The sequence below is a fragment of the Myotis brandtii genome, unplaced genomic scaffold, assembly GCF_000412655.1.
Source record: "Myotis brandtii unplaced genomic scaffold, ASM41265v1 scaffold359, whole genome shotgun sequence".
NCBI classification, from domain to species: domain Eukaryota; kingdom Metazoa; phylum Chordata; class Mammalia; order Chiroptera; family Vespertilionidae; genus Myotis; species Myotis brandtii.
Window position 1 is genome coordinate 1,634,273 of NW_005363802.1, and position 12,774 is coordinate 1,647,046.

General features: G+C 44.6%; 1 protein-coding gene across 1 annotated transcript in view; it reads right to left on the reverse strand.

Moving 5' to 3' along the window:
- The window catches only part of EGFL6 (EGF-like-domain, multiple 6), a 21,475-nt gene extending 14,649 nt beyond the window's left edge, over window positions 1–6,826 (reverse strand). Inside the window, exons 1-3 of the mRNA XM_014544293.1 lie at window positions 6,700–6,826; window positions 3,588–3,680; window positions 1,134–1,253 (exon numbers count right to left, since the gene is read on the reverse strand). Of these exons, the coding sequence (XP_014399779.1) occupies window positions 1,134–1,253; window positions 3,588–3,680; window positions 6,700–6,826 (340 nt within the window). The remainder of the gene's footprint in view (window positions 1–1,133; window positions 1,254–3,587; window positions 3,681–6,699) is intronic.
- Window positions 6,827–12,774: the final 5,948 nt, after the last annotated feature.

Below are 12,774 nucleotides of genomic sequence, written 5' to 3' on the forward strand. Positions count from 1 at the left end.
GGAGGTGGTTACATGGGTGCTCACCATATAAGAAGTCATTAAGCTAGGTATTTGTCTCTGGTGGGTTTCTGTTTAATTTATAACAGTAAGGATTTTTTTAAAAAGCCTCTTGAATGCCTGCTCTATCTCTTTAGCTTGCTGGCTAAGGAAGAATCTAGATGAGTGGTGGTGTTGGGGCAGTTTGCCAAGAGGGGACAGCCCAAGGGTAAGCCAGGGGAGCAGTGAGCCGTGCATTAGCCAAGATTTTACAACAAGCTGGGGAGTCCCCAGACTCTGCCACCACAGGAAGCTGGCAGAAGGCACAGGCCCCAGGCTTGTTGGGGGCTGCAGGACAGTAGAAAGAGAGATGGAAAGAGGGGAGGGAGGACGGGAGGCAGGCAAGGAGGATGGGTTTACCTTTTAGCTGCAACATCAAACCTGAAAAGCTTTCCTTCTCAGTAAATGAATGGATATAGACTCTCACCCTCCCACAGGACGTGGGTTTCTCTTTATCACAGAAGGGCTTTTCTTTCCAGGAATGTGAATCAGAGTGTATTTGCAACAAGAGTCACTAATCTTTGAGCCTGGGGCAAAGGGCGTGAGAAAGGTAGCTGGTGGGATTGATATCCCAAGATGGAATTTAAATTTATCACCTTCCTGAAACAATATGCTTATTCTAGCCAACATGTTTATTTTCGTGAAGAAACCCAATACATCCCTGCATATATAGAGATACAGAATTTATTTTGTTCCTCAGCTACTCTTTTTATTTAATAGCCACATCCATAGAGACAGAAAGCAGATGTGTTGTCGTCCGAGGAATGGGGGTGACTCTTAAGGATGGTTTCCATTTTGGGGTGAAGATGTTCTGGAATTGGTGGTGATAGTTATACAACATTGTGAATGTGTAAAATGCCACTAAATCGTACATTTAAAAATGTTTAAATGGTGCATTCTATGTTATATATATTTTACCACAATTTTAAAAAAAATTACTCAAAGATGTTTTAGCCTGGGGTGATGTTAGAGATTTTTTGGTGATTTTGTTTGTTTGTTTGCTTTTAAATCACTCAAGTCAACTTTCCTCCAAGCATCAAATGGCAAAAGTTAAGCCTCAAAGGTTGACAGACAGCAGCCTGGCTGTTGACACTTACTGGCACATGTGGCATCCGGCATGAGCATGTGGCCACTGAGGCAAAAGCACTTGTAGCTTCCGTGTGTGTTCACACATCTGTGTTGGCATGGCCGGGGTTTCTCTCCACACTCATTCACATCTGCAGGGGGTGGTTAGAACACGAGAAAGGTTCCCTGAATCCGGAAACATCCAGATGTGGAACTGGGTAATGCAAAGATGTTCAGTGAATGTTGTTCAATGAGCACAGAAGATTGTGAAACCACCTATAAAGATCAATGCCAAACTTGTAAGAAATATAATATAAACCCTAGCCGGTTTGGCTCAGTGGATAGAACATCAGCTGGTGGACTGAAGGGACCTGGGTTCAATTCCAGTCAAGGGCATGTACCTCAGTTGCAGGCTCGATCCCAAGCCCTGGCTGGGGCGCCTGCGGGGGGCAACCAATTGATGTGTCTCTCTCACATCGATGTTTCTCTCTCTGTCTCTCCCTCTCCCTCCCACTCTCTCTAAAAATAAATGGAAAAATATCCTCAGGTGAGGATTAACAAACAAATATATAAAATAAAAATGCATAGAGCCCTAACTGGTTTGGCTCAGTGGATAGAGTGTCGGCCTGTGGACTGAAGGGTCCCGGGTTCGATTCCGGTCAAGGGCATGTACCTTGGTTGCGGGCACATCCCCAGTTGGAGGTGTGCAGGAGGCAGCTGATCGATGTTTCTCTCTCATCGATGTTTCTAACTATCCTTCCCCCTTCCTCTCTGTAAAAAAAATCAATACAATATGTTTAAAAAAATGCATAGAAAAAAAGGCCTGGAGGCTGTGCTCAAATGCTAATGATGGTTATCTCCAGATGGTGAGACGGAGGGTGACTTTCTTCTCTGTGCTTTTCAGTGTTTACTAAAAGAATTCTGAACATTAAGAATGAATAACTTGCCCAGCTGGTATGGCTCAGTGGTTGAGTGTGGACCAATGAACCAGGAAGTCACGGTTCGATTCCCGGTCAAAGGCACGTCCCGGGTTGTGAGCTCGATTCCCCAGTGCGGGGCGTGCAGGAGGCAGCTGATCCGTGATTCTCTCTCATCATTGATGTTTCTATCTCTCTCCCTCTCCCTTCCTCTCTGAAATTAATAAAAAAATATTTTAAAAAGAATGAATAACTTTACTACAAGAAAAGTGATACAGAAGGAAAACAAAGCTTGAAAGTGATCCTGGGCAGAGGAGATTGTGTTTAGAAATGCTGTCACGTGGGTGCCTCGTGGCTTAACCCCTTCAAGGAAGATGAAAATGACCACATTCCTTGTAGGACAAACATTCCGCATGGCAGTCGGCAAACTGCATTGTGGAAAATAAGAAGATGCCTTCGCCTCTGAAAAGAACCTTACATGGGGATTTTCCTTTTTTTATTTCAGAGAGGAAGGGAGAGGGAGATAGAAACATCAATGATGACAGAGAATCATTGATTGGCTGCCTCCTGCATGCCCCCTACTGAGGATCGAGCCTGCAACCAGGGCATGTGCCCTTGACTGGAATCGAACCTGGGACCCTTCAGTCCACAGGCTGACGCTCTAGCCACTGAGCGAAACCAGCTAAGACACATTGGGATTTTCTGATGCCCTAGTTGGACATTTTAAAGGCCCTTGTCCATTGCCTGTCCCCTGCACCCTACCATCTCCTGCATGAACCCTAACTGCTTCAAAAGGGGGAGTCGGAGAATGCTGATTGGACTTAATGGCAAATCCAGGAACACCCATCACTTGGCCCTAACACAGAGGTGATGTACCCAGAGTCTCTTGGAAGAAGCATTTTTGGGAAACACATCAGTGGAGGGCTGGGGCATGTTGCCATTCATGGATATTCACATATAGACTTTGATCAGGCTGTCCCGGCACAGGGAGGCTGCGGGGGAAGACAGGCCGTCTCGAACCTGAGCCAACTGGACAGCTCCTTCAATCTGAATATTTACTAGGACTTGAAAACCAGCATGAAAAATAGCTTCTCTGTTCCAAATCTCTTAGAACGCATCTTGGTACGGAATCCAAGACATCTGGGAAGTGCGGCTTCCCGGTGTGAAGACCCTAGTAACGGATACAGATGAATTCTTACTTATGAGAGCATGAGTCTTTTAAAAAAATGTTTTTTGTTGATTTTGAGAGAGAGAAGAAGGGAGAGGGATAGGTGGAAACATCGGAGAGAGAGAAACATCGATCAGCTGCCTCCTGCATACCTTCTACTGGGGATGTGCCCGCAACCAAGGTACATGCCCTTGACCGGAATCGAACCTGGGACCCTTCAGTCCGCAGGCCAAGGCTCTATCCACTGAGCCAAACTGGCTAGGGCCTGAGGCCACTTTCATTTGAAGATTGGAGTTAAATCCTGAGCACTATATCATGTCACAAATCCCACTGCAATGATGAGAATGCTTTTGAAAGATCTGGGGTAGGTTTGGACTTGGACCCTGGTCTGTTCCACTGACCTTGACTGCAGGTTTTCCCGGTGTATCCTGGGAAGCATCTACATTTGTTTGGTCCCACACACTCACCGAACTTGCAGCCAGGTTCACATGTAGCTGTGGAAAGAAAAAGGTGTTTTAATGATAAAAGAATAGGAGTAGTTAGCACAGTGAAATGTACGCATGTCAAACTCAGCCACCTTGTCTATGGCAGAGAAATCCGCGGGGACATTTAGAGGATGATCTGCTTTATCTCTGGTTCGTTTCCTCCTTTAACACACTGCAAAGTGTTTTCTTGGGAACTAGCAATGGTGAATAAGACTCTTGCTGCCATAAGGTCAAAGCTCCCAAAAGATATTTCCATTTACAGTAACTTTGGATCTGTGATTTGAATAGCCAATCCACAGCAACATTCAGTTTGTCTAAAACTAGAGGCCCGATGCACGAAGATTCGTACAAGAATGGGCCTTCCTTCCCCTGGCTGCCTGCACCGCCTTCCATCTGGCCGGAGCCGCCTTTCTGCCTTCCCACGCTGCCCAGAGGCCCTGAGCGGCTGGGGCGGTGTGGAACGCCTGTATCATCGCCACGATGACGCAAGCGTCCTGCCCCGCCCTCGGCTGCTCGGCGCCTGCGCATGCAAATTAACCCATTTTTGTTGGGTTAATTTGCATACTCACTCCTGATTGGCTGGTGGGTGTCGCGAAGGTATGGTCAATTTGCATCTTTCTCTTTTATTAGTGTAGATGGTCTGAGATTCTAGTGGGCTTTAGAGAAAGTAAAGCTCTCTTGTTCAATTGTTCCTGAAACTCCGCTATCTGTAGCTTTTCATTAATGACTTCAACATCTGGCTAAGTGACATATACATTTGGTTAATGATATGGAGTTAAGCAGACCCTGCCCAGGGAGCAGATTTAGGCAGGGCAGCGGTCAAGATCTAAAAAGCTCGGGCACTGAGGCAGGGCCTTGAACGGAATGAAGAGTGAAGAGAAGGAAGGAGGTGAAGGCTAAGGTAGACTGGGACCTCACAGGCTGGGGTCTAACTCTGTGTTCTTGTCCCATTACCACAAAGACCACACTCTGGCTTAGAAATCGGAGACCTGGCAATCAGAGACTAACCACCCTGTTATTTGGTGCTTCAAGAAGCATATGACTTTACTATCAAGAAGGACCATGCAAATTGGATAAAATACAATACAGATTTTATTTTATTTTATTTAAATAAGCTTTTATTGATTTCAGAGAGGAAGGGAGAGGGAAAGAGAGATAGAAACATCAATGATGAGAGAAAAATCATTGATTGGCCCCACACTGAGGAACGAGCTCCCAGCCCAGGTATGTGCCCTGATGGGGATAGAACCGTGACCTCCTGGTTTATAGGTTGATGCTCAACCACTGAGCCACACCAGCCGGGCTAAAATACAGATCTTAGATATAAAAATCATGGCAATGGTATTAACCTGAACATTGGACTGGGCCCGTGGGGGTGCTGACAACCTCTTCAGCTTGCCAAATGCTCATAGTGAGCATTTTTCTTGAGCCCTCTGCACTTACTTGCTTTTTTAACATTTAACAGATAAAACACTGAGGTTCAGGCATATGCCACCTAGGGACACAGGAACAGTGAAAGCAGACTCCTGCCACGAAGTAGTACACCCCAGCTCAGTTAGCTGGGAGGAATGAACGCAGATTTGATTCCTCACACTGAGAGTGTTCATTATGATAGAAAGTCATATAGCCCTGGCCGGTTTGGCTCGGTGGTTACAGCATTGGTCTGCGGACTGAAGGGTCCGGGTTCAATTCCTGGTCAAGGGCTCGTACCTGGGTTGCAGGCCTCATCCCGGCTTGTGTCAGGGCATGTGCAGGAGGCAACCAATCAATGTGTCTCACATTGATGTTTCTCTCTGTCTCTCTCCCCCCTCCCTCCCTTTCACTCTCTCTAGAATCAATGGGGAAAAAGTATCCTCTGGTGAGGATTAATGCGAAAAAGAAAGTCATATTAAAAACAAACACCACAAAACTCTACATAAATCCCTGTCCGCCCCAACCCTCTTGAAATGATTAGAGGCCTTTTCCTAACGCATGGCCTGAGAAACAATGACCAAGGCAAATTATGGTTCCTTGGTATGAAAGTTGTACAGAGAATCCAAAAATACTTAACATCTTTGCATATACACATGTATACCTTGAAACCATCTAGAAATTGGCACCATGGACTTTCAAAATGTGAGTAACATTAGTTTAATAGCATGCTATTCAGCTTCCAGGTGTTTGAATTTTTTGGATTGTTTTTATTGTAGTTTATTTCTAATATTATGCTATTGTGGTCTGAGAAGATGCTTGATATGATTTCAATCTTCTTGAATTTGGGGAAACTTTGCTTGTGACCCAATATGTGGTCTATTTTTGATGGAGGGGGATAAGGACACATATGTAATACCTTAATCAATAAAGAAATTTTAAAAAAATGTAACAAAATTATAAAGTAAATGGCTTACTTTCATGTTTGTGACTGAAGTCTACTGGTTGTGTGATTCATAATTTAAAAGTGTATATCATTAGAAATCAATTGTAAAAAATTAGAATTGGAAGGAGGTACTTCTTGACCTATTTTTGTCCAATTCAGTTTCTCCTGATTAAAACAATAACAAGCCACCGGGCATGCTCACTAAGATAGCAACAGAAATAAGTGACAAGGCAGGTCTCCTAACAAACCACGCCTAGGTTGATGGTGTCAGCCACATTTTGGGTGGGAAGAGGTCTCACAGGAACCTAAGAGCTTGGGTGTTGGTAGCTATCCATGTCCCTTTGCTGGGGACCCCACAGCTCATGGTGTCACAGATAAAAACCTAAAGCCCGGCCGGCGTGGCTCAGTGGTTGAGAGTCGACCTATGAACTAGGAGGTCACGGTTTGATTCCCGGTCAGGGCACATGCCTGGGTTTCAGGCTCTATCCCCAGTGTGGGACGTGCAGGAGGCAGCCGATCAATGATGCTCTCTCATCATGGATGTTTCTATCTCCCTCTCCTTCTCCTTTCCTCTCTGAAATCAATTAAAAAATAAAAAGAAATAGTAATAAAAACCTAAAGATCCTGAGCTACTGCTTGAGCACATGGTGGCCTGAGTTTTTACAAAGTTACCTTCACAGACTCCCTTGCTGCCCCTTCTCCAGCCGTAGCAGCAGGCCAGTTTGGTTCCATAGCGACAGAGCCCGGGCTGGAGTGCCGACAACCCGTGACCCTTTGGACTGCAGACAAAGAGCCACATGTTAGTATTGAAAACACAGAAAGAGCAACAGAGACCCTTCCCTGCTACTAGATGAGCAGCAGAGATGTCAATTACTGGTTAATTTCAACAAACCTGCCCATTTGACTTTGAAAACCTGAATTTTGGGTGGCCAGTCTGTGCTACCATCCCTTGCCAGCCTTCCCCAGTAATTACTGTCATCCATTTCCTTCTTCCCCAGGGTTAAAAGAATCGGGTTACATAATCTAGAAAACTAGGGCACACGAAAGTGGCCAAAAGTCTATGTTCCTGAACCTCACAGGGCACTGATTCTTAAGTCTGCTTGGCACAGACACAGCGGCTACCCGGGTGTGTGTCTGTTTCCGAGCCGAGGGTGGCAATGTGACTCCCCGGCCCTTGGGCTCTGTCCCAGACAAGAGCACTGCACTTTTACCCCACTGGCCACCTGGGGCCGCTTGAGGAAACTGGAAGTTGCATACACTATAGGCCAGTAAGTGCTGGAAGGCTCTAGAGAACCCTCAGCCAAGCCCTCCCATGTTATAGATGAGGAAACTCCAGCCCAGTGGAGAAGAGGCCCCGCCCCAGCAGAGCAGTGTCAGGGATGACAGCCCAGCTGCCTTCTCCTTCCTCTTCGCCTCCTGGAAACACAATTTGCTAAACTCTTTAAAAAAATATATATATATACATATATATATTAGAGGCCCAACGCACGAAAATTTGTGCAAGAGTAGGCCTTCCTTCTTCCTTCTCCCGGCTGCCAGCACCAGCTTCCCTCTGGCACCTGGGACCCAGGCTTCCCTCCTCTGGTTGGCTTCCCTCGGACCGCCTGCAGGCACTCAGGACGCAGGCTGGCTTCCCTCTGGCCCGGCTTTGTCAGGAAGGGTGTCTGGAATGACGTCCGGTCTAATTGCCATATTACCCTTTTATTATATACTAGAGACCTGATGCACGAAATTCATGCAAGAGTAGGCCTTCCTTTCCCCGGCTGCTGGCACTGGCTTCCCTCTGGCACCTGGGACCCAGGCTTTCCTCCAGCTCCCGGCAGGCACCAGGACCTGGGCTTCCCTCGCAGCCCTGGCTTCATCCAGAAGGTTGTCTTTGAAGGATGTTTGGTCTAATTAGCATATTATGCTTTATACACACACACACACACACACACACACACACACACACACACACACACAAAGTATATATTTCAGAGACGGAGAGGGAGAGAGAGATGGAAACATCGATGATGAGAGAGAATCATGGATCGGCCACCTGCTGCATGCCCCCTACTGGGGATCGAGCCCACAACCCAGACATGTGCCCTGACTTGGAATTAAACCATGACCTCCTGGTTCATAGGTCAACGCTCAACCACTGAGCCATGCCAGCTGGGCAGCAGTACACTTTTTTGATTTAGCTTTAGCCACAAGCCACATAAAAACAGATGCCCACCAGCCTTGGCTTGCAGGCTGTAGTTTGCCGATTCCTGACCAAGTGACCCCTGTCACCAAGTGCCCCTAAGGATTCTGGGCCACGGATGAAGCTTGCTGCAAGTTTACCTACTCACTGGCCTAGGATGGGAGAGGGTTGCTAGCAGATCCTGGAAGAAGACTTGAGTTGTACATTTTATGGAGGGCTGGGGTTGCTTCCACACGCATATTAAGTTCACTGTAAAATGTTTCCTGGGCTGTTTAACAGACAAGGAATGTACATTTTACCATGTGCTTTCTGCTGCAGGGCTGGATTTTATGCAAGTTAATAACATCTGAGTCAAGGTCGGGAAGTTAAATAACCTTGCTGTTTTCCCTCGTGGTCTGCCTCCCACCAACTTGGTGTTCAGTTAAGAGCTACAAAGAGATAGTGTGTGACATTTCATTAGCTGAGAACACCAAATCAAGGATGAATTTATTCTTTACTTTTTCTTTTTTAAAAAACATATATTTTTATTGATTTTAGAGAGGAAGGGAGAGGGAGAGATAGAAACATCAATGATAAAAGAGAATCATTGATGAGAGAGAGAGAGAGAGAAACATCAATGATGAGAGAGAATCATTGATCAGCTGCCTCCTGCATGCCCCACACTGGGGATTGAGCCCATAACCCAGCAATGTGCCCTGATTGGGAGTTGAACAGTGACCTCTGGGTTCATAGGTTGATGCTCAACCACTGAACCATGCCGGCCGGGCTACTTTTTCTTGAAGGGACAATTTTTTCATCCTCTAATGGAATTAATTTTGGGGATTTGTAAGTCATGCTCAACCTCTGAATGGGGTTTTCCAACCTCTACATGAGCAATATTTTGAGCCAAATAAATCTTTGTTGTTGGAGGCTGTCCTGTGCATTGTAGGATACTTAGCAGCATCCCTGGTCTCTACCTACAGACACCAGCAGCACCAACCCCTCCAGTAGTGTCAGCTGAAAATGTCTTTAGATGATCGGCTGCCTCCTGCATGCCCCCTACTTGGGATTGAGCCCACAACCCAGGCATGTCCCCTAACTGGGAATTGAACCGTGACCTCCTGGTTCATAGGTCGATGTTCAACCATTTAGCCAAGCTGGGTGGGCCCATTTTTAATTTTTTGAGGAAACTCCATACTGTTTTCCATAGTGTCTCTTAGCCATCTATATGTCCACTTTGGAGAAGTATCTATTTAGGTCCTTTGCCCATTTTTAAATTGAATTGTTTGTCTTCCTTTTGTTAAGTTGTATGAGTTCCTTATATATTCTGGATATTAACACTTTATCAGATGTATCATTGCCAAATATGTTCTCCCATACAGTGGGCTCCCTTTTCATTTTGTTGATATTTCTTTTGCTGTGCAGAAGCTTTTTACTTTGATGTAGTCCCATTTGTTTATTTTCTCCTTCGTTTCCTCCGCCCTAGGAGATGTTATCAGAAAACATGTTGCTATGAGAGATGTCTGAGATTTTGCTGCCTACGGTTTCTTCTAGGGTTTTTATGGTTTCATGACATACATTTAAATCTTTTATCCATTTTGAGTTTATTCTCGTGTATGGTGTAAGTTGGTGGTTTAGATTCAATTTTTTTTTTTTGCATGTACCTGTCCAATTTTCCCAGCACCATTTATTGAAGAGATTGTCTTGATTCCATTGTATGCTCTTGCCTCCTTTGCCAAATATTAACTGAGCATAATGGCTTGGGTAGATTTCTGTTCTGTTCCATTGATCTATATGCCAGTTCTTGTGCCAGTACCAGGCTGTTCTGATTACAGTGGCTTTGTGGTATAGCTTGATATCTGGTGTTGTGATCTCTCCTATTTTGCTCTTCCTTCTCAAGATTGCTGCAGCTATTCGGTGTCTTTTTTTTTGTCCCTTATGGTGACCCCTAACCTCCTTATATCCCATTGTAATACATTAGCATGCTATCCGACACACCCTGCAGCCGCCTGAAGCCTATATAAGGACACAACGTGGTTGCTGGGGTTCTTACCAGAAATCTCCACCCCTTTCCCAGAAAGATCCTGAATATTCCTCTCCCCCCTTATTGAATGCCCTACCACCCGATTAAATGAACTTCAACGAAAGAAGTAAATCCCACTAGGGAGGGGATGCTCTGTATATGGAGTAGCCACTCTCACTGCTTCACTAATAAACTCTCTTTCACTTTAAATTCGATTCTAGCTTGTATTGGAATTCTTTCTTGCATGAAGCCAAGAACCCACAGTGGTTGGCAGACCCTTGGGTCCCCGGACCCCAGGAATGCCTGCATTAAGGGGTTTTCTAGAGGAAATAGGTCCTGACGTGAATTCTGGTGACTGGTGGAACTTACCCAGGTACAAGGGAGGAGTCTGTTTACTGGGGAAAGTGTTTCAGGCAGAGGACAAAACATGTGTCAAGGATGGAGCCACTAAGAACACAAGTTGGTGGTCTATAGACTTAAGAATAGAAAGTAGTATGTGTTTGGACTAGGGAAGTGGGAGAGGAAGCAGAGAGAATAAATAGTAGGATGGAGAAGGGGCAGGGAGATTAGCAGGGGCCAGAAAGAAAAGACCTGTGTCCACGTGAAACAGGCTGTCCATCCTGAAAGCTCCGGAGAGTTATGGAAGGATTTCAAGCACTAAGAAATAGCAAAGATTTGACAAAACTCAAGCCAGCCGCCTTATAGCCATGGTGAACTTGATAAGCTCTAACAAGATTACTAAAACTCTTAGATGTGAAATATCACAAAAACAAATGGAAACTTATTGAAATATGATATTTTCCCAAAAGTCTAAGTAGAAACTTTGGTGAAAGAGCCCAGGGCCCCCTGCACAGGTGGTCAGACCCATATCATATGTGTTGGGCAAAATCAATCACTTTTGATTTATGCAGAATTCTGCCTGGGGTTAACTAACAGGAGAAAATCAGCAGAAGATGAAATTCATATACTGCTTGCACATTACCACAGCTCTCCAGAGACACCGGCTTTCTCGAGTTTTATTGCTTTCACATGCTTGCCTGTAGGTGAAAAGGTGAAACCGAAATCTGAGTTGTAGTCATTTCTCCCAAGTCATGGGTTTGTTGTGTGTTTTTTCCAGTCATCGTTTTTTGACATTGTACAAAGTATCACTTGTAAAACTCGCCAAAATGTTCATGAGTAACCCTTGGGCCATGAAAAACTTGGTAAGAAAGTAAGATTATTTTCTCAGTGACAAATACATCTTAGAATTCAAGCTCTCTTAGAAGAAATCAGAAACTGGACATTAAATCGAGCCTTAGTCTCATTTGTTGAAAAAATGAAAAGAACAGCTAAGAATCTACTGATGGCTGGGAACTAGAAAATGGATTCTGATGTTCGGGCAACTATACAAAGCAGCCTCCAGCTACACTGTGGATGCAACGACACGCTCTGTGCATATTTTCTAAAGACGACCGAGCAGCTTCAAACAACAGTGAAAGAAAAACCATTAGAGAACCATGCGGGTCCATAAATGAGCCACATGCCTTTTAATGAATGGGCATGCCATCCATGAATTCACTCAGCTTTGAGAGATGGCTTCAAACGAACAGCTACAAATGGGATTTTACTGGTTTGATCATCAAATGCTACATCTGGTCATGAGAATGGAAAATTAGTTTAAAGGGGGGAAATCACTCCTGGACAGAAATGCTACTAATTACTTGCTGGTTTAAAAAGATGCCAGAGGAAATTGATTTATTACCCCCAGAATCCAGCTCTGCATTTTATGCTTGCCAGTTTTTTTTAATGCACATGTGCAGCTATTTAAAACTACAAATAAAAAGAAAATTAATTATTGTTTCTGTTTAAATTGAAACAATATTATTGAGGGGAAGAAATAGGCAAGCATGATATTGACAATAATAGCAGGGCACACTAACTTATAAAATCTTTTAAAAACTGCTAAAGAGAGAGGAGAGAGAGAGAGAGAGAACTCTGGGACATGGACAACAGTGTGGTGATTGTGGGGATTAGGGGGGTGGATAGAGGTAGAAGAGGGCATAGAGGAGTGAAATGGTGATAGAAAAAAGAAACATTTAAAAAAGTAAGTATAAATATCTGCTAAAAAAGCTTGAACATTTAGTTTCTACATAGTTCTCACATGCCATTCCATGTTAATGTTAGCAAATGATTCAAATTACTTTCCCAGCAGCCTCTCCTTCTACCTTTGCTCGAATATCATGCCCACTCATGATCGTTCCCTCACTAATTCAATTCTTATTGTACTTTAATATCTGGTTGTGAGGATTCTGGATAAGGGCCATAAACTATTAGGTTAAGCCACATGAAACTACCATTTTTTAAAGTTAAAAATGGCCAAATAGCTTTAACTCCATATGTTGCAATTTAATGGCGGTGGAAGAGATGGTTAAATACTCATTAGGTTGCTTCTGTGTCCCCCGGGCACAGAGCTACCCTAGACTTCCCCGCCAGCTGCCAGCTAGTTGGGGCCACGGGACTGGATTTGGCCAGTGGAATGTGGGAATGCGAGCAGATCACCTCCAAGCCTGCTCACAGCGCC